General features: G+C 42.2%; 1 protein-coding gene across 1 annotated transcript; it reads right to left on the reverse strand.

Moving 5' to 3' along the window:
- Positions 1-1582: 1582 nt before the first annotated feature.
- Positions 1583-11686, reverse strand: LOC118687325 (inhibitor of apoptosis protein-like). The gene is made up of 9 exons (XM_036384252.2): positions 11590-11686; positions 8186-10266; positions 7976-8075; positions 6681-6759; positions 6079-6127; positions 4896-5138; positions 3501-3755; positions 3306-3347; positions 1583-2479 (listed from the first exon to the last, which is right to left on the reverse strand). The coding sequence occupies exons 2-9, from the start codon at positions 9057-9059 to the stop codon at positions 2286-2288; spliced, it is 1836 nt and encodes a 611-aa protein (XP_036240145.1). The 5' UTR covers positions 9060-10266; positions 11590-11686; the 3' UTR covers positions 1583-2285.
- Between the last annotated feature and the right edge of the window lie 15159 nt (positions 11687-26845).

Raw genomic sequence — 26845 nt, forward strand, 5'->3', positions numbered from 1 at the left:
AAGTCACTTGACCCTCTCCCAATGAAACACTAGGCTGTTACCCATGGTTTAACCTTTTGCCAGGGTTGTTTGCCATGTGCTACAGAGAAGCCTAGCTAGAGCTTTCTTGGACTAGTCCTAAGGAGAGCGTAAGTGCTCACATGCACAGCATTATCAATCAGGGCACCCAGTCATTACAGCAGGGCATGGCAGAGTCATAACCTACATCAGCCTTCCTGCCAAAACTAGGTCACAGAGTTTTACCCATTAGTTTCTAGATCAAGTTCTTCCACTTCTCAAATATATTCAGGTGCCTAGTGCAGAAAGCCGGTGCTGTTTGAAGCTGCTATTTGAACGGATATTCAAACATTCAGTATTGGGCTGTGTTGCAGGACCTGAGGGAGATAGATACACAAAGGCATCACAAATGACACAGCACTTTTTAAAGCCCTGAATATCCTCTCATCTGATTTATATGTAGTTAATTGCAGTGTCTGAAAAACTTTCACCCTGCACAGTTCTAAAGAATAATGCATTGCTTAAAAAGTCTGCCTGCCAGTATGTTTATTCCCATCCTCTTCCCTGCTCAGAAACAAGGTGTGCCTTCTAGCAACTCCACACTCTTCAGGTGAGCCTGACCTCCCCAGCTCCCCTTGCAGGTTCATCTTAATCTGTCGAAAGTAGACTTGGTTCTAATAATACTAATTTCTCACCTGGAAAAAATTAATGAAATTTCAAATCCTGAGCTTTCTTACTTAAAACGTCAAAGGTTGTGAAAACTTGTTGCACAAGACAAGAGCTTTTAGAGGCATTTCAAAACTAGAAAAGGAAAAGCGCATGAATCAAAGCTGTTTAAAACTCCATGCTAGGTTTGAAACATTAAATTACTTTTTTAGTAATAAAAATAAGTGGAAGATATGTACATGTAATAAAGCTGAACTAAAGTCTGCATTTGAAAGAATTACAGCAAGCCAATCTACAGGTAAAGAATCCAGGTCTGGACTGAAGACTCCTATTATCCCCAAACACTGTTATCCACAGTCAGGCTCTAAGTGTGGGCAACTGTGGACTGAAGATGACTGACTTTAAATGAGAGCCAGACACCCTGACTCCACCACTGCAGGACCTGTTGCCATTAACCTGGCAGCATTCTTCCAGTGACTGACATGAATCCTTGCAAACTATTTATGAACACCTCTCTTTGGAGGTATCCACCATGCAAGTTGAGGGATAAAAAGCTGAAAAAGGTAATGAGTCAACCAGTAAGGGAGTAGGAGCTCCCAAAGTATCAGCTTACAAAACAAAATCCAAGACTTCAGAGGTGCCTGAGAGATCCTATTATTTAACGGCACAATCCCTATACAGTTCCAAACACAGAAAAGTAGCTTTTACATTTAATCCCTAGCACAGACTGTATAGCTACTCTCGATCTCTTCCGTAAGGTCATGAGGACCAGGATTTCTGCCATTTGAAAAATCAAGTCAGAAGGAAGTACCAGATGCTGTTGCAGTTTTGGGGGGCAACTATTTGTTTTTAAATAAAGAGGAAATCACTAAACATCAGAGAAGTTCACTTCTCTGTTCAAAAATGAAAGAAAGACAAATGGAATTAAGTTTTATTGTACTTTTACAGGCAAACAACCCCAAACTTTTGTCAGGAAAAGACAGCATTCTAATCATCACAGTCTAAAGAGAAAAGTTAACAATGGCAACAGAGTAAACAAACCCAAGTTTGAGAAATAGAAATATTTTAATTCAGTCTTCATAAAAATTATTAGTAATATACGTTACTACACAAGTATCAAGACATGAAAAAACTTTTAGAACTCCTGCTGTTCCTGCAACAGTTATCCTCTTTTCTCCTTAAGTCGAGAAGAAAGCCAAACCAGAAGTAGCTGAAGTTAATTAACATTAACTATTAATAATAGAAATTTTAGTACATTTCCTCACATCCACATGGAGGAAACTCAAGTGTTATGCAAAGCTCCATTATAGGAACTTAACCAAAAACTTCTTTGAATAAAAGTGACACTAGTGAAACTACTTTCCCTACTCAGAAAGGAATGCCACAAAAACCTCACCCTAATATTGAGTTAGTTTTATGAACTATGAATCTTTGGCACCGAAGGCCTACTATATATATAATCATACACACATCATAATGAGGATACACTTTACTATCACAAAACTTTGCTAGGTAGTTGATTAATCCTCTTCTGTACCACAATTTTCCATTCTTAAGATACTGCTGTGTTAAGCTTCAACAGCTGGAGTATGACAGAACAAAGACTTTGCAAATTTCCCTCTTTACGAAAGAAATGTCCGGACTGTGCCTTTTATTGTCCCCCTGCAAATAGGGCATTTCCTAAGGGATGGTGCACATTCTTTGCACACCACTAAGTGACCACATGGAATAAAAACAATAGAAACTTCTTTGTCCATGCAAACTTTACATGTTCTTTCCTCTTGCAATCTTCTTAATTGTTCTTCCATAGGTAAACCTGGAAAAAAATAGTTAAATTTTTGTCAGCCTGAATATATATGAATAGATCAAAGTGAATTTATTTAGAGTGTAACCATGCCCCTTTTCACCTTTTATTTCCCTACCTGTATTGACTAAATATAGATGGCAGTGAGCATTTTTAGAGCTCAGAAAGTGGCATGCAAGGAACTAATCTGTACTTGCCAGTTCTGTGAGATGATGGACAGCCCAGGGGTTGGAGGCCAACCAGTGTTTGCATTTTAGCAAATGTTATACTTTTTTTGGTTGGATATCAGAGACACAAACACAGCCTGACTGGTGGAAGTAGGCTCTATCCAGGCTTGTATACTTTTCTGCAGTTTATTAACAGATTAAACTGCAGGACCACAGCAAACTCAATCTCATGTCTGACAAGTTTTTATCTACACACCTGTTGGTCAAGCTAGATCTCAGGACACCTATACCCACTCTGGAAAAGCAAAGATGATACCTGTTCTGAAATGCTAACCAACTATTCATTCTCCAGTCTTTACCAAACGCCTGAATGCTTCCATCAGGACCAAGTCCAGCACGCGCTTCTAGAATTGTTGAGCTCCAGAAAGCTCTACATCCTGTGATGTGCAAAAGCATGAGCAAGGCACAGGATAGAGCTTAGAGCTGATAGACTTACTTGCAAGTATGCACATGCACTTAACTTTTGGTTAACTTTTTCAGTCTATATTACTAAAGTAGAATTAGAAAGAGGGTGAAGCACCAAACCTTCTTCTTAACCAAAGTAATTTTCTTTTTTATGTTAGCTGTTTGTTCTACAACAGTCTAAGATAAGAAGGTAGAATTTAAGGTACCTGAAACATCTTCTGTGGGAACATACTTGATGGTCTTCTCCACTAGAATAAAAGAAAAAAAATCCTTATCATTTAACTAATCTATGTTCAAACAGCATCTGTTTGTTTCTTTTTCTTTAGACTGTTGTGAGAGCACTGGTAAGACTTTTATAAAAGGATATCCTTTAAAAACAAAAGGAAACCAGAGAGACATACCAAATAAATCCTTGTAAAGCACAGGGTCACAATCTCGTAGACAGTTCCTGAAGATGCTGGCTGCTTCATTTCCTTTAACTAAAATTGTATCTATCAGTTCCCTTGCCTGCAATGGTATCTGAGTCTTCTGCTTAATAACATCATGCTCAAGTTCTGTTATCACTTTAGCTGATAGTAAACTGCCAAGGATCGGGAGTACACATGTTAAACGCTGGAATAAAGCCATTCGATTCTTCTGGATCAAGTACAAATCATCTGGAACATAAGGGGGAATTAGATAAGAGAATTAGAAATACACTACTCCAAGTTGCACTTCTGTTTAACAATAATTGATACATTCTTTAAACTCGACTTGCAATGTTTGCTTGTTACACATCATTAATAAAACACTCAGCAAGTTTTAGTGGTATTCACGTAATGAACAGGCTTAAGGAAACCACATACAAGCAGCTTCTGAGCCACTTCCTGCTCCCATCTCTAGGTTAAATGATCAGAGAGGATCTTGTGTAACTCTGTATTAGTGAGATTTACACTCTCTGGACGATTGCAAAGAAAAAACTAACAGCAACGCTAACCCATTGACATGCCAGAGGTTGACTTTTGTCCGTGCTAGGCTGTAAATAAAAGAAAGCTCTTCTGTGAAGTGTCCAACACAATTACGTACAAGAAAACCAGAAGTACAGCACAACCAGACTCTGGAGACTATTTTAATCCTCTACCACAAACAAGAACAAGAAAATTTCCAGTAGGATTATAATTCTGAATCCATCTATGTTTTTTTGAGAGAAATACAACTAGGAAAGAAGCATCCTTAATTCCATTTATAATTGAGAAGTTTCATTATGCTTCACAGACTCAAAATCAGAACGATTTCTTCAGGCTTCAAAACTTACGTGGCATTGAAACAACAGGAAATGTTAAAGACACATCAAATAAACAAACTGCTGACATACATGGGCTGAGTCAGACAGAAAAGCAGATCTTTGGCCATCTTACAAAATCTGAATTTGTAAACTTTATGGCCTATCCTTAGGAGTTGGATATGGTGACTTAGTGATTCAAGCAGTTTAAAGAGCAGGCAAATTTGGATAAAAAATAGTAGTGTACCAAGTGTTTCATTAACAGCAATATAAAGGCACACAAATGAAAAAAAAAATGGCATTGGAAAGAAGAGATGATTCTGAACCCTAGGCTTCTGGTACGAACCATTCTCCTAAAAGGGAATGAAACAATTCTCAGACTGCTGGTTCCATACAGATATCCTGACCAATGCTTTTAGAGAAGTTGATCCTGGCAGCAATTAAATTAAATCACTTAGTGCATAAAAACAAGTATAAAAACTATATTTATTACTAACTGCTTCAGATTTCACTTTCATTTATGCCTGATGACTACCTGATGCCACTTCTTCCAATTGCTTTTCTTTCTCTTCTTCAATCTTCTCATCTTCAGCCGTGAGTAGATCAGACACAAGATCATTAACAGTCTTGTAGTTTTCTCCAGTGGCCAAGATTTTACTTTGCACTGTTTGCTTAATTAGCCTTCTACTGAATCCCATCTCCAAGGCAGCTTTAACCACAGGTGTGTTCATCATGATTGCATCTTCTGAATGGCTCTCTCCAGGTTCAAAACGAATAACTAATCAAGAAGGAAAATCCTCATGTATAATATAAAGAATAAAATATCCATACAACCCCAGAAGTCAGACACATCAACACTACCTACACACATGAACACTGAGCAGTAAAAAGTTTCAAGTGTTTAAGAAGAATTTTTTAAGTAGTTTTAAAAATGGAAGCCATGGATTGAATCCAAGATAAACATCAATCCATGTCGGGCCTTTGTTAAAACCTATGTTAATCCAGAGAAACCACGAAGAATTCCATTGTGTCCTATCAGCTTTTTTTATATTTAGTTATTTCTAACTTCAGCCTTGAAAAATGGCCTGAGGGTGTGCCAGGGGTGGGGGAGGGAAGTCAGAGTTTATAGTACAAACAATCGCTCTATTCCAACTCCTGATCAGTAATTTGCATTCAATTTAGTAAACACCAGACACATGGGATTCTGAGTCATTGTTCTCAGTCAGCAGGGACTAGGACAGCATAAACCCCCAGAGGCTGAGTGGGTTTTTCCACCATAACTAGAGTCCAGCCTAGAAAGACTTCACTGTATCAGCGTGTCCTACCTTCTTCCTTAACATCTGCTGCTCAGCTCAGAGCATTTACCTATTTATGTGCCTAGAGACAGAACTGCATAACTGCATAGCCATGACACCCTCTAGCAACTGTCCCACCAAGCTCAAACATTTGCTTTGCTTAACCCAACCCTGAAATGAAAAAAAACAGCAACCAAGTGTGCAAACCCAAAAATTTCAATATGAGCTGCTAGTATGACAATAAGGAAAATGAAAAACAAGATCTCTTAGAGGTGTTTCCTTGGAGCTTGTCAACACAACATCAAAATTATTAAACTTTTAGGAAACAAATCTAAGAATTGGCTATGCAAAGCTAACTCACTTAGCAATCATTAAGTTTGCAAAATGCTGAGGGAGTTTAAAAACATGCTTTAATATACATACTTGGAGGATCAAGGTTTTCATCTACAGGCGGATCAGAAGTTGACAAGAGCTGTAGAACACAAGAGAAGTATGTTGGTACTGAAGTATTGCTCTTCCCTCTATGTACCTCTCTAACATATTGTTTGTCACCAATCCTGCTAAGCTTCCTACCCATTAGATATTTCACCTGCAGTTACACAAGTGCAAATCTGTGCAACTGTATAATCAACACAAAGCTAGTGCTGACCACTTCCATGGAGTCTGGCTACTCTTGCCATAAGAATTACAAATAGAAACAATTCACATTGTCTATGCCTGATTTCTGAAATAACAACTACTGATCTGCACTATTCAGTGTATAATCAGAATTTCCCTCTGCTAACACAAAGGAGCTCACTGCCTCATAGGACTCTCCATAAGTAATCCGTAGAGGTTAAACTCTACAAGTCCAAGATTAGCCATGGTTCAGCACTAGCTTCTTTTATGTGGCCATGAAGAGCTTTTATGAAGTTAGAAACCCAGGAGAAACATACACAGGAATAAGGCACAAGAATGAACTCAAGGAAAGAACATAGCACTGTTCAACAAAGGAAAACCAAAGTTACAGGACAGTAAAAGTTTACCTGTTCAAGGAGATGGGGGAATCTGGCCTGAATTTGATCTACAAACTCTCTTCCTTTTACACGAAGCAGATACTCACACCTGAAACATTGACAAAAGTGAATCAAATCATATTTCCTATCTGCCAAAGGAAAAAAAAATATAGAAGAACGAACAAGTTTAAACCCAGTGTTAGTTAAATACATTTCTCCTCCTTCAGAAGAGAAAGAATACTCTTAATTGGAAGCTTGGTGCAGCCTAGTGTCCAATGACACTTAGATAAAGTTTTTCCATGACATCCAGCTGTCAGTAGGCTTATGTATATAAATGCAGCAGCTTTACATTCTGCTGCCACTTGTGATCAAAATGGCAAGTCATGAGAAGCGACACTGTGTCAGAATCACTACAAAGTGCAGTGATAAACTGTTTCTATCTTGCATCTCACCATTCTTATCTCCTACTGAAATCATTCAAAAGAAAGAATTTAGCAAAATATAACACCATTATCAAAGCCAGATCTACTTCACTAACACAGGTTTATCTCTTATGTACATTTACTGACAGGCTTAACACAGTAAGGAACAACAGTGACATTTAGCCCTACGTACATCATATAGTCCAGCAGTAGCTGATAAATTGCTCATGAAAGCCTAGCTGGAGATCTACAATGAGAAGACCTATTATTAGCTTTCCTGAAATTAAGTGCAGCTATTTCTGTAATGGAGGTGGTGATTTCCATGGGCATAGATAGCAATTAGGTATGAAATTGCCATTTAATTATAGGTGACATTAAAAAGTTATTTCTGTCCTTTTTCCAGTAGAGACATACTAAAGAGCCACTGAAACTTTCTTCACAAGCTCTTCCACGTGTAGGAAACGAAACTGCACAAGCAGAAAAACTGGTTCAAGAGTATTCAGCATAGGCACAAAACCAGAACCAATGAATTAAACATTCCTTCTTCTTCATTCCTCAGCAGCCTTTGCTCCCCTCAATCAGCTTACTGACTGCTTCTCTTACAGAGAAAAGTGTGCTCATTAACAATGCAGTCTCACTTTCTGTTAGTGATCTAGGGATGCAGACAGTTTTTAATAATGAAGGGGAAAGCATTATATGCCATGGTTAATGAAGAAATGTTTTAATTACACCCACCTACACACTTCAGAGCTTTTAGACATACATGCAATACACACATCCAAATGAAAGAGTGAATCTGTACATCAAATAAAGTTAAACAAAACTATTAAGTGCAGTACATATCTGCCAAAATTAAAACATTTAGGGATATAAACAAATTATGATAAAGATTTTGCAAGTTACCTTGGAAACCACTTTGCATGCTCAATCCATGGATCATCTCCAGATTCCCAGCACCTTAACCCACCATCACAGCAAAAACACTTCACATCATCATTGCGACCTTAAAAAAAAAAACAAGGCAAAATATCTAGCAAACCTTGACACAACTTACTTGAAAGTAAATGCTGACATAGCAGTATGAATAAAACCAGAGAAGTCTGGGTTTCTTACCTACGTAGTAAAAGCCAGCATCTGCAAGCTGTTCAGGCTGAACTGGAATTCTGGTTGGCCAATTTATGAATGTTTTAACACGTGCTTCATGGGTCTGCATGCTCACATTTGAAACATTGAAACTCTGCTGGTCTCGGATAAGGTTTTCCACAAAAGGGCAGTTGGGATAGTGTCTCCGATGCTCTGACACAGCATTATCTTTTGGTTCCCAATTACACAGCTGACCACCACAGGTAAAACAAGCAACTTTGTCTGCTGTCCCCAGGTAATAAAGTCCAGCCTTTGCCAGATCAGCAGGTGAGAGAAACGTCAGTGGCCATGACTGAAAGGTGCGTAGCCTAGCATCTTCTGTCCTCATAGAATGATTGTGAAGCTTAGGGCTCAAGAATGGAAGGTCTTCAGCTGCCCTAGTAGTTATTGGGTCTTGAGGAAAACTGGAAAATGAGCCACTGAAATACCCAACCTGTTCTAGACTTGGAGAAAGTGCCATGGAACGTAGAGACGGTGGGAGACTGTTTGCAACTGAGTGTGGAAAGGCAGAACGAGATGACAGTCCAACGTTGTTAACTGAAAGCATTCTTTGAACAAAAGGGCAGCTAGGATACAGCTGCTTATGTTTTTCCATAGCATTATCTCCTGGCTGCCAGTTATCCAGTGTTAAGCCACAACTGAAGCACTTAACTTTATCTTGCACACCCATGTAATAAAACCCAGCCCGGGCAAGGCTGCGCTCAGACACCGGCGTGTTCATGGGGAAGGTGGAGAAGGTTGACATTCTGTAGAGCTCACAGGACAGGTCATACTTCAGTTCATCACAAGGAGCACTCTGCCTCATGATGCTAGCCAAGAAAGGGCTATCTTCCACTATGTTCATAATGGACTGTTTTGGGAAAAATGGGACAAGTCTTCCTCTGGGAGGTAGTTGTGTGCATTAAAGGCAATTTGGAACAACCCCCACGTGTACAAAAGCAATAAATACTTTAAAGTGTAACTTCAAATGTGCATATGAATAGAACTGACCTCATGATTTAGCAGCCTATAAACATTTGGCAAGTTCTTGTACCTTAGTCTAGCAACTGCTTTCAGTGCAAAAGCTTTCCCATCCATTTTAACAATTGAAGAAAGCATGTTGAAAAGAAATTTCCATTGACTAATATAAGCATCACATCCTTTACTTCTTCTGTATATCTGGGAGACCAGTAACAATTTGTCAGGGTCGTGGAGGTCAGATCAAAAGAGGAAAAAACACAAGTGGGTTTATCAAAATCCTTTGTCAATAAAGAAACTAAATTGGGGGGCAATTAAAAGAACAGTGTTCTCATCCAGAACATATGTTAGGTGATTTAAGGACAAGACTTCACCCTAGACAGCTGATAAAAATGTAGCTTATACACACACACAAAGATTTTAGTTTGTAAAACCTCACTGGGAGGCTGAAAAGAAGGGTTTATCAAGTTCAAAGGGCATACAAAAAATAGAGACCCTGAACTGATGGTACTAAACTGATCTTAGTAGATTTGCTACTACCGAACTCCAAAAAAAAACACCTCTTAAGTTCTGTATATTGTTGTAACAAGGTCTTAAGACTAAAGAAGTTAGTTTATACTCAACTTCACACGTATAGAATATTCAGGTATTAGAGAAACAAATCCTACACACTGTCTCAGACAAGGATGAACTCTCTTTATTAACAAACCTGGGACAGGTTTGTCTACAAGTCAGCACCGAATTAACAGAGCACTTCAGTTTTAACCTGGTGCCTTAGTTACAAGAACAGAGTTATCAAATTTAACATTAATTAATTGCCTTGTGTTGAGACATTCTGATGCTTTATACTGTTGAGTTAAGTTTGGCCTGTATGCCATGTTTATGACATACAGAAGCAAACAGAACTCTCAGATTAAAAAAAAAAAGTATTTGATGCCTTAGTTTCTTTATTTCTGCACAGAACTACCTCCCAGAGGTAAGACTGAAGTCCCTTCTAAGGTGCCTACGCCTCCATATTGGTACTGACTGTCCTCAAGAAGAAATTGTAAGTATCTGTAGTTTAAATCATTCAAATTTTTATGGCAGAACAAGACCTGTAAGGAAAAAAAAGAGTGTTTTAAAATACACAATGATGAGGTGCATGCAATGTCTATGCAAACAACAACTACACAAACTGAAACAGCACAAGCTTTTTGCAATTATAGAATGTTAATGGCTTAAAGATCATCTAGTCCCAACCCTCTTGCCATGGGCAGGGACATCTTCTAGTAGACCAGGCTGCTCAGAGCCACATCCAACCTGGCCATGAACTTTGCCACTATTGGGGTGTCCACAACCTCTCTGGGCAACCTGTTCCAGTGTCTCATGACTCTCACAGTAAAGAATTCCTTCCTAATATCTAGCATCAATTTCCTCTCTTTCAGTTTGTACCCATTACTGCTTATCCTGTCACTACAGTTCCTGACCAAGAGCCCCTCTCTGGCTTCCCGGCAGACCTTCAGACACTGGCAGGTTGCTATGAGGTCTCCATGCAACCTTCTCTTCTCCATGCTGAACAGCCTCAAGTTCCTCTGCCAGTCTAACGTCAGCTAGAAAGTTTCAGGGAGTCACCTTCACACGCTGTGACACGGAGTGATTTCACACACTTCATTTCCCTATTATTGACGCATATGCAAAACTGTTTAACTCACAAGCAGAATTTTTTGGCAGATGGATTAATCAGGCTACTTAATCACAAGCTGTATTACTAAAGGTAGGATCCCATACTAAAGAAGTTGTATCCATTTAAATTGGTTTAAGCTTGTAGATTCCCAAACAATGAAGGCACAGTTTTAAAACACTGACGTAAAGAGTACTAGATTTTCGTATTTAGGTAAATCCAGTTATATTTGAAGTGAGGACATCGGCAAAACTGAACTTCCCCAAAAATTCAAGGAAGGGCAAGCACAAAGTTCAAAGGGTTTCTATATACGTAGCTATGAATAAATATAAAATTAGATATTTAGCAGTCTGGTCGATCGGTTTTCAAACAGTTTTTCCAGGAAAGACTCAGTCATGATGACACAGCACTGCAGAAATATCCCCCTGCGCTAAGGCACCAGATCTGAGCACCAGACCCCGCACGGCGGGGCCTGAGCGCGGCCCCAGCCCCGGCAGCGACAGCCCCGCGTTCCACGTCCCGCCCCGGTTCCCGGGCCTCGCTCTCCGCTCCCTCTCCTCCCACGCTCCCCGAGTGGGTTCCAGGGGGCAGCCGCGCTCCCAACCAGCGCCGGGGTCACAGCCCGGGGCCCCACAGCTCCCTCAGCACCCGCCGGCGACGCCAGACCGGGCACAGGCCCGGAGCACAGGTGCCCCACCCGCCCCGGCAGCCGCGCCCCAGCCCGGTCGTACCCACAGCACCCCCGCCCGGTACTCACAGCCTCCGAACAAGCCCCCACAGCGGGCCCCAGCAAGGCCCAGCCTATATGCGGGGCCTGGCAGGGCGCGGGGGAGAGGAGCCAGCCCCGCCGGCACCGCCCTCCCCCGAAACTCCGCCTCGGGGCTCGCCCGGGCGCAGGCACCGCCTGGCGGGGCGGGCACAGCACCGCCCTCTCCCCGGGCTCGCGGGCGCCGTCATGGGGCGGCAGGAGGGCTCGGGGCGGGCCCGGGCACCGGGGCTCCGCCTAGGCGGGGGAGGATGGCCCTGCCGTCAGCGGGAAGCTTCGGTACTTTCCTCGGCCCTCTTCCTCAGGCGGGGAAAACCCGAATGTGCTTCCCAGGCGGGGGAAACCCGAGTGTGCTTCCCGGACGGGGATTTCCAGGCCAGGGGCGCGGGCCTGGCGAGCAACCGGGAACGGGGGGGCAGCGCCGGTGGCGGCGGCGGCCCGGGCCCGCGGAGCCCGTGCTGGGGCATGCGGGCCTGTGGGTGCCGGCGGCTCCCGCTGCACGGGCCCGTCGGTGCCGGCGGCTCCCACGGCACGGGCCGCACACGCAGCGCCGCTCCCGGGGCCGGGCTCGCCGCAAGCCCCGCGGTTTCACCCTTGCTCCCTGACACCGCCGTACATCACAGCTGCCTCGGCCGCATTTCCTAATATAGGCAGCTCTGCTGCATGTAAGAGGGGAAACAACATGACCGGTCACTTGAAAGCACTGGGGAAGAACAAGAGGAAGACAAAATAAGACCATAAATTTCCACTGGAGGTGTTTAAGACCGTATCTCTGCATATCGAAATCTGAAAAGTTTCCACAGCACCTATCAGAACGCTGACCAAAAGCTCAAAATGTCCCAGCACAGTCATGATCTGGCATTTCCTATGAACAAACAGCAGATAAGAGATTTTAAAAAGCCCCGTTTTGTGATGAGAGATTGGTAGTAGGGTGTTTACACAACTGAGAACTGAAGAGTTAAAACAAGGAAGTGTAACAGCATTATGACACTGGTGGGTCATTCTCTGTATCAGAGTTCCAGTAACATGAGTTTGCAAGAAACTCATTCATATATTTTCGAAAACTCTTTCAAAATTCCTGCCATATGTGATGACATTTATCATATAGAGCAATGCTGTCAAATTTGAATGGTGGCAGTGACATCTAGTACAGCACAGCTTCTACTGTAACCCTACTTTAATATCATATAATCATAGACAAAAACATTTGCTTTGCAGCAGTTGCAGAGAAAAAGAACATTAAAAACTTTCTTTTAAAGATTAAAATGGTTGTCAGATCCCTGATACATTGTTTTAAGGAAGCTGCTGACACAGGGAAGAGAAGGTTCAAAAATGGAGCCAGCTGATCAAATAGCTTCTGTGAAGAGTGCAGAGGTGTGGTTTTGTTTGACATTGGGAACTGTTCAGTGTCACAAAAGGAGCTGAGCTCTGTACTTTTGTGTGGTTTTAATTGCAAGTGCTTAAAGATTTACTTTGATTATCCCCAGTTTCGGAGCTTCAAGCAGGACTACCCAGATGAAGTTATACTGATCTATTATAACAGATATTATAACGTTTTACTGTACATTCTGCAAAACTAGTTAACCCAGTGCTCCTCCTTAACTCTCCTACCTCCCTCCCTCCCTTGTGCTGCTCCACACCCAGCCACTATCTGCCCTTGCCCCTCTGTACCCTTGGCCTCCTGCTAGTCTGGCAATAGAAACTGCTATTTCCTCCCCTCCCAGGCTTGAGGGAGCGGTTTCAGGTTCTCCCTTTGTGCTTGGCAGCTTCATGTCGCAATGGAGGAAGGGAGGGGGATAAAATAAAAAGCTAAAGGCTAAATAAAAGGCTAAAATTCTTGTGATAGGAGAAAAAGAGGTGCAGCTGTCCTGAGCTGTCAGATGCTTTCTGCTTGCTTTGCCTCATTCAGTACAGTAGCAGCCCCCCATTTTCAGTAATTCCTTTGCTTTTCAGAGAATGAAGTTAAGAGGGAACTCTTCCCCCACTTAGCTGCAATGATGGACTGTCCTTTACCAAAGGATATGAAGTAAGAATGTAACCAAAGGGTTCTTCTTAGGACTGAAGTCCTGGGAACAGTGCATTATCGTGTTAGCGTTCTGTGTCTGGCTTCAGCCTGGGGCCAGGGTAACTCTCCAGAGGCAGAGTAAGAGGACAGCAGTGATGCTTAAGCCCTGCCCAAGCTAAATTTGGGCTTTGGCTCTCAGGCTCTGGCATACGACTAGGACCATTCTTTATTCCAGCCCTTTCACCAACTGCAGCAACCTTCCAAGATCAGTCTTGACCTGAAAAACAGTGAGTGGGTGGGTGAAACAAGACCCTCAGCTTTGCAGACTTAGCTCTGGAGAGGGGGGAAGAAGGCATCGTTCAGATAAAGCTGTCCTCAACCGAAGGAAACCACAGAGGTCAAAGTGCTAGTAAAAATGCTGCTGCCACACTACCAGGATTTATGAAAATAAACCTCATGGTCGTGTTGACTGAAGTAGCAAAGGTGAGAGAGCAAATTTCTGCAGGTGGAAGGCAGTGACCTGGCAGCATGAGTGCATTATCACACCAAGTAGCACAGCCAGCCCTTGAAGTACCTGATGCTGCTGCGAGTCCAGAAGTCTTCTCTCAAAGTCCTGCTGAGTGTCAGTCTCCCCATGCTGTCATCCTTCTCTGATGCATTCTCCAGTTTGCCATCTTCCACAACATTAAAATGTCTGGCTTTAATGATGCCTCTGTAACACACCTCTAAACATCTATGAAGAGGAGAGATGGAGAAAACACACATTGTTATTTTCCTTTCCCTTGCTACTGACTCCTGTATCCACTCTCCCAAAAATCTAAAACCCCCTGTAGAACCTGTATTAAAAAGTAAAACCAGTTATCACTGGGTAGTGCCCACATTTTTCAGCTTTACAAAGGTATCAAATACCACCATGGGACATGACCTGCTTATTCTGAACTCCGTAGTGTTGGCTTCACTGCAGCCATCAACCCTTATTCCAGCAGTAAGGAGTAGGTTTCCTCTTATAAACTGACCTAAGATGGTGATTAGGGTCCCATAAAAATTTTAGAAGGAATTCTTCAACTCCTTCAGGACGTGAGGGGAAGATAATGATGAGAGAAATAAGAAAAAAATATATATTAAGGAAAACTTTGGGAAAGCCGACTTGAGGCAAAAAATACTAGCTGTAGATAAAGTTGCATTATCTATTCAATTTACAAATGAAGCCAAGAGCAGAGTAGCTCTAACATCCTGTAAACATGAGATCAGATAAACTATGTTATGATAGTCTATGTGGGTCCAGCTGCCCACTTTGTTTTGACTAAACACAGCAACCTTTTTTTTTGTTTTTTTACTTTAGTCACAGGTTTGTTCGCCTTTGCCCAGGGAGAGGGGAATTGAAGTTTCTCCTCAAAACCTCTCTTCAGCTGAGAGACCTGATGAGTTTAACATCCACAGACTGGGAGTAGCCAGAAGATGCACAGGAGATAAGAGAACACTGAGGAACATTACCGCTGGTGTAGCTGGAGATACCTGGTCTGGGAACAGATCAATGAGAGAACCAAAGAATGAGGACCAGATTAGCATCAAAGGCAAAGATCAATAACCAATAGGAGATCAAATACTAAGAGTTGTGTCATTTAAGACCAATGAACACGAACTTCTTTGGGGTTTTGATATAGAAAAGTATGAAAAGTCTGGTAAAGAACCATGTGAATGATTTTCACTGCACAACCTGGGCATGTGTCAATGTAATAATTTCTGTTGCACATCCTGGCCAGAATAAAGTAATGCCTTGATTCTCTAACACTGAAAAGATGTAATTGTAGAATTTCTGTTTTTCCCATAGTTTCAGTGACAAGGGCATCTACATCTACACCAGCAATAATGATTACTTTTTTTCTTTTTTTAAATGAAACTTTTAAAATTGCATTTGGGCATATAGCAAAAAAAAAAAAAAGTCACGGAGGACAAATATAATATCCAGATATTTAGGGCATCCATGATTCATTGTGATAACCTTAAATGTTCAAGGAAAAAAACCATCTTGCTCTTCCCTTTCTGAAAGTCAGTATACTCAAAGTCTGAAAAGTTTCCACTCCCTTTGCACACAGACAAGAGTTTTCTTTTTCACATCCTCCTACGCAAAGGATCATGAGTACAAAAGTTTAGGTTTCCCTAAATCAGTTGTGGGCTTTCTCACATTTAGTGCTCAGATAAATTCTCCCATAAGCCATCAGTAGTCTCAAGAACATATCAGAGCCACACTGAATAAGCTGAGGCTTTTAAATCAGTCAGAAACTCTCATTAATATTTACTTGGAAGATAAAAAATAATCAGAATGAATTGCAAGAAGGTCTTGCTAAATGTTGTGTTCAATTCTCTTTTTAGATTGGAGAATCTGCTCACTTTTCAAAGTTTTATTGTCTGCTTCTGGGAAGACCATTTTGTTCTCCTGGTGATATAACTAACATACATTCAGCAGGAGATAGGAACGTGAAGAATGCCAAAGCAGAGATGACTTGACTAAAATAAACCACAATCAGGTGGAAAGAGGACTGCCTTTACATCAGGGAAATAAAAAGGCTTCTATTCAACTGCTTCAAATTGTGTCAATTGAGAGCCCCACATTCCAGGGTTTTTTTCCAAAGGAATTGTCTTTCTAGACAGCAGGTTGTCTGCTTTGACTCCAAGTTACTTCCTGCTGTCAGAGTAAGAAAATTTCTCTAGATCTGATTTCCCGCATTTATTTGTCATTATCTTTCTGCAGATTTTAAAATCTTCCCAAGGTGTTTAATTTGCTTTAGTTGAACCAACTGTTGCTATTCATGTTCTTGGGGATTTTTTTATGTCAATATTCCCTCAACTGAAAGAGAATCAAATGTGGCACTGTTTAATTTCTTGAGGTTTATACTGGAGGTTTTCTACCAGGATTGGGGTTAGGTTCAGGAAGATACAAGTGATTTCTAAGTCATGCTAAATGTGGTTGTATCACACTTTACCTAGACAATGGGTGATTGCCTTGACAAAGAGTTCAAAGAGTTTAAAAGGCCAAATACCTCAGAAGTCAAATCATCCATTCAGAGGCTACAGATACAAGATGAAGTTTCCCCAAGTATCTACATCACCGTTTCAAACGGCATATAAGCACATGGGAACACACTAACTCCCACAAACCCACACACAAAGAGGAGCTTAAGCCTTCTGTTGCAACATGCAAAATAAGGCCCTAATTCTGTAAGCAAAACCAGAAATCTGATCTCTGTGTCTGCCTGAGATCCCAGTGCAGCTTATGGGGAACTGATTTGTGATTTACGGTAAAACCAAAAAACCCCAAGCCCCTGTGTGCAAACTGAACAAGCCATAAATCAGCTCTCTATGAACAACAATGGCGCAAGCAGTTGTAAGCAGACACAGGGTTAAATGACAGGAGTGGGGGCTGCTTAGGTTAATCCTGGTGCCAAATGGTACTAAAACTGCAGCCTGAGAGAAGCTGAGCTTTCCATTTTTGTATTCTGCTGCACAGTACTACATTTTGAAAGAACAGAAGAGAAATAAGAGGAATCATAGTTGAACTGAAAATGGTTTCACTTTCACTTCTTAGGACTTACAGGAATAAATAAATTAAAAGCAATGTAGCATGCACTACTGAAAAAAAAGTTTCTTTTCGGCATTAAATTGTAATACTTTCATGAGAATATATTAGAGGAAAAACAGTGAAAACCGAAAAAGAGTGACGTGTCTTTGATAAGGGGTATTTTTTTATATTGATGTATTTTTATATTTGATAGGGATTTGATATATTTTGATAGGGATACTAGCTTTATAAGCTAGTATTTTTTGGCCAGTAGCTCCAAATTGATTATGAACTTACATATCATGTTACATGGATACATGTAACAGGGAGGGGATTTGGGTGAGGAACAAGTGCCAATTGAGTGAATATAAATGGCTATTTATGACAAGGTTAGAAGACTGGGTTTGTAGAAGCTGGAATGTGCTGTCAAATTTTGACAGATTTGCTGTTGAATTGTTCAAAGAATTGAAAAGTTATTGGGGTGGAGCAGACAGACAGGTACTTTCTTATACAAAAAAAAAAAAAACTAAAAAAGATTTCATAAATGAGATGCCAAAATCAGACTAAAATGACATGAGATGTCATCCTGAATACTCACTTGGTGGTTTTTAGTGGACTAGCTAGAAAAACTGCTCTGTTCCTGTTATACTTATTCAGAAGGACCACCTCAGACTCAGAAAACAGAGAGTATACTGACAGGGCTTAATTCAGCATCAACCAGTGGCTGCACTGACCTAAAATCCATCTATCCCAGTACCAGCCAGTACCAGACGTCCCTAGTATCAGCTAATCTCTTTCTGTAATGAAAACCGTCTCAGCCTTTAGTACAATAATCTGGGCCTATTATCTGAAGGTCAATGTTACTAATTGGGATAATCCAAAAGGTCACTCCAGTCCTTATGAACAAAGATTTTTTGGGGAAAAAGAAGTTTGAATGCAAATTGAAACATTCTTGGGTCAGGAATTCAGAGTGGCAGTGAGCACAGCTGGCTTGAGAAACAGGAGTTAGATTCTGTGTTCATTACCCCACAGTGTTGCTGAGACAGAGGGTACAGTAGCCTTGGAGAAGCAAAGGGTCCTTTGTTTCTCTGCTGAGTTATTTCTAGCGAGAAAGACCTTTTTCCTCTGAAAAAGCACTGTCCTAAAAATCACTGAGATCAAAGAATGTGAAAAAGGCAGAGGTAAGATTCTTGTGCAAGACTCAAGAAACAGCACCCCTTCCTAAAATACGAAACAATAAGAACATTATTTGAACAAAAAGAAAAAGCCTGATAAAATGTGCTTGTACAGCATCTGGAAAATTAAGCTCCAGCCTTTGAGGCTTTAAGTCTCTACTTTAAAAATCATTGATGTCTTATGTTGACATGAGATGGATTTTATCCTGCTCTGAGAATAAAGTACATATTTAAAACAGACTAGACCATCAGTTCTGAGACACAAGGTGCTGTGCTCCCTTCAGGCTCTGGATTAGTGGAGATTAAATTACCATCTAAGGGCTGGCACAGAAGAAGTCTCAATATCAAATGTGTTCAAGCCTTAGGCACACAGCATAATTTCTAGCATCACCTGCATGTTGAGTAATACAAATGCAAGGGTCTGAATAAAGTACCAGTGTCTTGAGGCTTGATACTGGCCTCTTGCCACTTCCTTATGACTTCCTTAGTTTGATTTTAAGGAGAACTACTTTTTATCCTGTCTCAAAGCTCTTCCTAATAGAGTTTTGAATGTATATCTAGCTAGGAACATCTTTGTGTCTGAACTTTGTCAAACACAAACTGTAGGTCTCCAGAACACTGTCTCTTTCACTTGGCCACACAGTTATAAGCACAAAACAAGCTACTGTGAGAACATTTCCAAAATTAAGCAGGTTATCTTCCTTTGAAATTATACACAAAAGTTTGGCATTGGCCCAGGACTGTAGGAGTTTCTGGTTTTTGTGTTTCTGTTTTTCTTATGTGGAAACAATAGTGGTATTCATGCCTAGGCAGTTCATGAGGTTACAGCTTCTGAGGCTGTGTTTTTCAATACGCAGCATTCGCTATAAAAGATGCAGCATACTTCAGTGTTACCACAGTGACTTCCCTTCTGCTGGCTCCTGTGGAGTAATTTTAAAATGTATGTGTTTTAAAGTGAAACATTGCTTATACATACGAAGCTACTCAATCCTGCATCCAGACATGTAGGCCTGTGGGCCAAGACTTGGTAGACTGGAATACATGTACTTTGTTTTTGTGAGCGCTATTCTTTTGTTTCTTGTCCTTTCAAATCTCTTTCCCCCTCCAGTCAACTCCTTTCTACTCAATGCTAATCTCCTGCACACAGAAAATGAGTGCATTTATACAATATCCTGTTTGTCAAACGTTGTTTTGTCCCTTTAGTTATTACATACAAGCACTCTTCAGCTGACAAGTTGTCAGCTGCATTGTTCGCAGGTTGTCAGGCCTCCCACATTACAGTGTATTTGCCCAGCCTCAGAGAGAAAGACTATGGCTTTTTCATAGACAAAAATAAGCAAAAAAATTCATTGCAAACCAATTTCTTCTGTTCAATAAATAGTTGAACAAAAGACAAGTGTCTGCAAAGTGATGTGTGTTTGTCTTATGTAACATAACACTATGGCAGGCACTGCAGTGAGCTGGGGAAGGCAGACATGCCACAGCAGCTCTGATAAAAAAAAAGATCTGCTGACCAACAAAACTCTGGTGAAACACCAAAAAAGGGTGCAGAATCTGAATGTCAGGAAAGAGAGGGACAAAGGTTACAATGATGCAATTGCCAAGAGAGAATCATCTAGTAAAATGTGTAAGGGCTATAAAATAGATATTTGTATCTGAGCTGGTCAGTCTTTACAGTCAAACGAAAAGAAGAACATGCCTTTAGGGTGCATTTTTGTATTAAATCCTAGAATAGACATTTCAAAGGGATTACATGCATCACCCCAAAGTGCATTTTTCTTTCTGTTGATTGCTAAGGAGGTGAGAGTTTTAAGGCACTAGGGAGGTTGTTCCAAGGTCTTGCATTTTTGTAACATCATTAGGAGGCAAACATAACTAAAATCAGAGGACAAGGGAAAATGATAAACGAGTCAATGGTTGTTCCAGATATGTCTTTTAGTGCATGGTTTATGTAGCAAAGGCAGGAACCCAACAGTTGTTCTCATGAACCAGACCTGTGATCTGCTGTCATTTCTAGGAACCACAGAAAATACAAGAAATTCTATAGCAGGAAATTATGAGTAAAGACAGCAGCTCTTCAGATACTTTTTCTTTTTGTTTCTGTCCCTTTTTCACTTTTTCAAAAACTTTTTTTCACCTGACAGAATTTAATTAAAAACTGCAGAAAAACAAAACTAAAATTCTTCCTTTTGAGGCATGAGATCAGAACAAGAGTTAGTTTGTTTTTGGTTTCTGTTTTAAAGCACTGTTTTGGAGTGGGGTTTTTTAGAAGCTAATCAGGAAAGGGTCATTGTTTTACTGGTGCAATTACATATAACGAGCTATGGCAATAACGTATTCCTAGGAGGACACTATCTGCAGGTGTCCTTTGGCAGGCCTCAGCTCATATAACACCAGCCCAGGAGGCCTAGGCTGGGCAGCCACCTGTACTGGTCCCAAAAAGCCTTATCTGAGCAGCAAGCACCTTCTCTTGGGTTGGCCTACAGTAAGGGCACTGTCCCATTGCCCCCACTGCCACATTTGAACATGGAAATCCAGGTACTCACCAGCCATAGCAGCTGCATTTCACATTGCAGCAGTTCAGCCATCTCATCCTCATTCTGTATGTTCAGCAGATAAAATAAAACGCAGGAAGTGACTGCTGCTGGGGCAGCCAGAGAGAAGAGAGGAGCACAGGATTAACAGCTAATTGGGAGAGTGGTCCTGCAAAAGAGCACAGCAGTGCATTTCACACATCAGAATTTTGGAAAGCTGAGCAGTCCAGAGGCGGGTTCAGGCACACAGAAACTTTTGACATACTTACAAAGTGTGGCATGGGGCCAAATTTCACAAACAAGTAGTCAAGATAATCAGAATTATCTGGCTGCTCCCACCAAGGGCTGTGCTTTCCAGAGTGTGATCTATCATGCAGTGTGTCAGTGGTATTTTATTGCCAAAGAGGCTTCAGTGGAATCCTCAGTGAGGTTTCAGATTGGTTTCTGGGAAATGAACTTTCCAGAGGGCAGGATATTTGACAGCATTACCCTCAAAATTTGTGGGAATTGCCTTTGAGTCTGAAGGGATGTGAGAGTTCATGGATTGAATATGGAATTCCCCAGTCCATGGAGCCAAGGACTCAGAGGAGCGATGCACATCACTGCTGCAGGGCTGGAGTGTTTCTATGGTGAATATCTGCCGTTCCAGCAGAAGTGTGTGCAGCAGGCACAGTCCATCCCTGAGGTTCCTTGGGGTAGCTGCAGTCACCCTAAGAGCTGCAGCCCACACACCTCAAAGGAAGGCTGTTGTGAAGAGAGGGAAGCAACACAGCCAAACTATCTCACCTCCCCCTTGACATTCCCCATCACCTCCTGCACCCAGCCACTGCTGAGCCCACAAGGCTGTGCTTCCCCATCTGTGCCCCAAAAGGGAGCTGCAAACAGCTGTCTCTGCCCCTCAAAGAGAACTTACAGGACCTTGTTGACTTGCAGCACAGGAGAAGCCAGGATTCAGGTAAAATCTGTGCTTCCTGGGCATCCTGTGAATTGGAAGAGATCCAGTGTGGGCAGAGCACAGACACTGGCACGGACTCAGTGTTACCCAGATGCATCCAGTTCAAAGGACAACCAGGGCAGGTCATGTCCTGCCACGTGGCCACATTCCTGGAGCAGGAGGTGGTTCTTGGGCTTTTCACACAGAATTTGGTTAAGAGGTCTATGCAAATCAGCAGGTCACAGGCTGTGACTTAGGCAGTGAACCTCCAAGGCTGCTTCTGGTCATAGGAAGTTAATGAGGTAAAAATTAATATAAATAGAAAGAACAAAGTACAGCATTGTCTGCAAGGATTTAACCTCTGTGTGCCAAGTGCTGAGGACACATGGAATTTTTTTATCATACCAGAGTTTAGAGGTCCTATTGCACTTTTCTATACAGAGCTCTGTTACGTGACTTCATAGAATTATAGAAAGGCTTAGGCTGGAAGGGATCTTAAAGATTATTTAGTTTCAGCCCCACTACCATGGGGAAGGACACCTTCCACTAGACCAGGTTGCTCCAACCACCACTAACCCAGCTTTGAATGCTGCCAGGGATGGGTCATCCACAACTTTTCTGGGCAACCTGTTTCAGTGTCTCACCATACTCACGGGAAAGAATTTGTTCCTAATGTCCAAGCCCACCTTCTATAGTCACATCACATGCCATAAAGGTTTTTCCTCAATAATTTTAACTTCAGATAATCCTCTCCTTCTTACTTGCCATTTTTCGAGTGTTGACTCTGAAAATTTTTTGAGTGTTGACTCTGTCAGCCACTTGCCATTTTTTGAGTGTTGACTCTGAAAATTAGGGCGAGGAAACATTCCTGGCAGTTCAAATGCCAATCCTTCTCATAGTGTGCTACTCTACACAGTGGGATCTCTGCTGAATGCTGAGATTTGGCTCAGCTATATGTTAGTTTAAAAGAAATTGAACCTGAAGGGAACTGGGTATCAAAGACTAAACTTCAGGAGTTTTTAATTTTTTTGTTTGTTTGTTTTAATCAGTTGGTTAGGAGAAAAAGAAAAAAAAATCCCCCCAATTCTGCCTAGCAGAGTCAATTCTTCTCTGTCAACTCTTTTTGAAAACAAAAGTAGTGACCATGCTTCATTCACTCTCTCTAAAATTAACACAAAATCCCAAATTAATTAAATTATGATAAACATTAGAGAAAAATATCATGCATTTGCTAATCTTATCCTATGTAATTAGGTATGACAAGTCTTACCTCTGTTCCATTGGAAACGTAGCAACGGGTACAAAGCAGAGACCCAGGGAGCTAATTTTGTTTCCTGACCTCGGATTTGCAGAGGTATCTTGCTAAAGCAGTGACTTGAACATCACACAGAGCACAGACAGTCTGCCTGCCACAGGATGAGGAAATGCCAAAAGGGGGCTGGTGGTGTTTTAGCACCACCGGGTGGACAAATAAGGGAAAAAAAGTTCATTTTTGAGACTGAATGCATGGGTGTCCTGGCAGGCAATAGTCCCACCTCGAAGCAGGAGCCCTGAGCAGTGTTCCAACCTCACCTGTGCTGTTCTTCTGATTGACAAGTATCTCAGGAAGTTCTCCCACATCCCTTCACCAAACTAGGCATTTCTGTCACACTGTATGTGATCCCACAGTCTGGAAAGTCTTCCCAGAAAACATCAGATTTGCAAATACAAACATAGTATCTGTAATAAATATGACCGCAATAGAAAACAAACACAACTATAATTTTTAATTCAGAATTTCAGTTACCTCAGAAATAGCTCAGATATTGCTCAGATACTTCTCCAGTGTTTTCTGCCAGTTTTGTTTCTGCCTTGAAATCTGTGCCTGGTAGATAAATTCCTTTAAATCACAGGAAAAAACCCCGCTTTATGTAGTGTTTCAAAGTGCTTCTTACACCTTGACTGTTCTCTGGGCTTTTGGACAGTAATTGTTGTGGGTGGCTGGCCTTGGACAGCTTTGAATGCTGCTCACAGCAGATATATGAAGACATGTAGCAGCTGTAGCCAGGTAGGAACTGCTTTCCCCTGGCACCAGATAAGACAGTTTGTTGAATTAAGTGGAAAAGCGCTCTCACCCTCCCACCTATATCCCATGTGCTTTACTGGCACACTTCTGCCGAAAGCTTTGGCTAGCTCTGTGCCCTGTGACTTATCTGTTATGGACCTGTTCTTTGGATTACACTGCAGCCCAGAGAGCCCTTTGTGCCACTCCAGGAAAGCACATGCTGTCTCTGTATGGGGCACTTACCTTTGGCTGACAAGAGCCAGGGAGGAAGTGAAAGCACGGGGCATTCTGGCAGCAGGACCCCCACCCTGGCCCTGTGCCGCCTCACCAGGCTGGTGGAAAGCAGGCAGAAATGGCTCCTTTCCAAGAGGGGATCTTCAAGTTGATGCGGGAGACAAGGAGTTGCAAAGCTCCCAAAATGCATCCTATAAAAGGGTAACAGTTTGGTGACTGGTGAGTATCCTTTGGGGTACTTGACCTCAGTGCTGTAGCCAGGAGATCTCTCCTGGCAGCAGCTCCAGGGCATACTGCACACACCCTTTCTGCAAATTCCACATTTAACAGCACGTTTGCTGCTTGCTTATCACACACAGCCCGCCTGCTTAAAATAGAAGCATTTGAGCTGACGCCTCAGGTCCTCTCAGCTTTGAATGAAGGAGGAAAAAAAATCCCCTTCAGGGATTCAAAGTGTACAAATTGTAGTTCTTGCTAATCTGTGTCATGTACTTCTCCTCTGTCCTGCTCACACAGCTCTGAGCGTCAAGTGAACCGCTCAGTCAGGTCAGGTAGATTTCTTTATAAGACATCAGAATACTTGAATCCAAAACAATGCAGCCAAAGACAACTAGTCATGTGCCTAAAGAAAGTGAGGACTCTGACTAGTATTTTGTATGTCGAGGTAGTTTGGTGCAAGAAAATCCACCTCCTACCTACCTGCCACTGTACCATACCAGACATGGCATTTACATCTTCAGCCTCAGCACTCTATAATCCTTGGCTGCTTGACAGTCGAAGCATCTGTAGGAAGACTGGCAAATCGTGGCATTATTGCAAGTTATCTGCTACCCAGACATGTTGGTTGTACTCGTTTAACATTTCAGAGTAAGGAGGGAATTCACAGCAGCTCCTCTGCAGCCAGGGCACATGGGCTGTGCAGCAGGCTACCAGGCCAGGGGGGCTCAGCCTGGTGGCCCAGGTGCCAGGGCTGGCTCATCCTCTCAGCTGATGGCACACAAATGCAGCCACTAGAGCACCAGTCCTCACCTGCTCCTGGGCACTGCACAACTCAGGGGGCTGGAGACCTGAACACACTGGGACTCTGAAATTACTCAAAATCAGCAGGGATGGGCAATCAGTGTATTAGAGCCTGTGCAATATCCCCTATCACGACAACATCAACCACATTTTCTCTTCTGAAACAAGTAAGTTGCAAAGAGCTGGGCTGAAGGGAAGCCTCTGAGCTATGGACTTAAGTAAAACAAGGCAATGAAATCCCTCAAAGGTAGTATTTTAACAAATATGTGTCCCTAGAACTTCTTGCCAGTTTATTCCAAGAAACTTCCCTACTCTTGCTTGGCTTTGCTTTAAATGTTGGCATTTTTGGATCATTTGAGTCCTCCTAAATGTTGCCTACAGGGAAGGTGGGTGCCTACATAGGGTCCAACCTCCGTTTGGAATAGGAAGATCCTTAAACATCTGACTCTCAACATCTGGGAGATCTATTATAGAGCTTTTTAGAAAGCACACTTGATCTTGGTTCTGGCTGGAGCAGAGGGCCTGGATTTTGTCTCTCCTCACCGCGCACTGCCCAGCTGTTTGTGTACCAGCTTTCTGTGTAAACAGGGCTGCTGCTGCCAGGTTCACTCAGCAGTTTCACAGGCCAGCATCTGTGACCTTGCAGTTCCCAGGCCTCCTTTGGAACGAGGCTGATTAAAGAGGGAATTGTGCTCTCTCACAACTGTCCTGGTACCTCACAGAAATAGGAAAAGATATGAATGGACCACAAATGCATTTGAATACAATGACATTATTGTTCCTGCTCACCCAGCTGTGGCAATGACTTTGGAAAGCAAAGACTTTGTGCCCTGATTTTCACACTAGGAGTACAAGGGCTTTAAAAAGCACAGATAGAGTATATGAGTCAGGTCTCTCTTACCCCTCTTGCCACGTGGCTGGCACAAACCCTCAGGCTCTCTCACTTTCTGCAGAGCTGTGGCAACGTGTTTTATTTCCCAACTGAACTTCCATGGAAATGCAACCCAGAGACCTGGGCCTGACTTAACAGCACTCACCATTTCCCTGCCTCTTCCCTTCCTGGAGACCAACCAGTTTCTCACTCTGTCGCCCACCCCGACCATCTGATCCTCCCCAGGAGGCATCAGTAAGCAATTGACGTTCTCATTCTGAGCTTGTTTCTCACAAACACCATTCCATAATGGGGTAACAGAAAACAAACATGGAAAGGAAACAGGACAAAACCCAGCCACAAGTTCTCACACCCCACACACTGTGCCACACTGCACCACATCCCTCTGGTCCGTGGTGCCACCTACCAAACCATCCGATTACATGCTCCTTTTCCAGAAGACAGTGAAGGAAGAAACCAGAAAGGCAAAGCATGTAAATAGAGGCTGAAATCATAGAACCCAGTTCTGATTTTCTGTCTTGGTCTCCTTTCTGACAATGTCTGCAAACATCTTCAGAGCAGGATCCAGCAGCTGTGCAAAGCAGTCACATCATCAATGCAGTGTGCTCCCTTTGCTCCAAGTGAGTGGGAAAGGAGGTTTGCACTCACAGAAAACCCAGGGACTTGCATTGATTAGCACAGACTGAAGATTAGTTTAACAGCAAATAGTGTAAAGGAACATGCTACTGAAATGTAATTGGCTATTTTTGAATCAAACGTTCTTGTTCCACCATTGCAGCTGGTGGAAAGGTCCTCATCCCAACGGAGATGTCCATTTGTACCACAATGATTAAACTGCTGGGGTTACCCA

Source organism: Molothrus ater, chromosome 2, assembly GCF_012460135.2.
Source record: "Molothrus ater isolate BHLD 08-10-18 breed brown headed cowbird chromosome 2, BPBGC_Mater_1.1, whole genome shotgun sequence".
NCBI lineage: Eukaryota > Metazoa > Chordata > Aves > Passeriformes > Icteridae > Molothrus > Molothrus ater.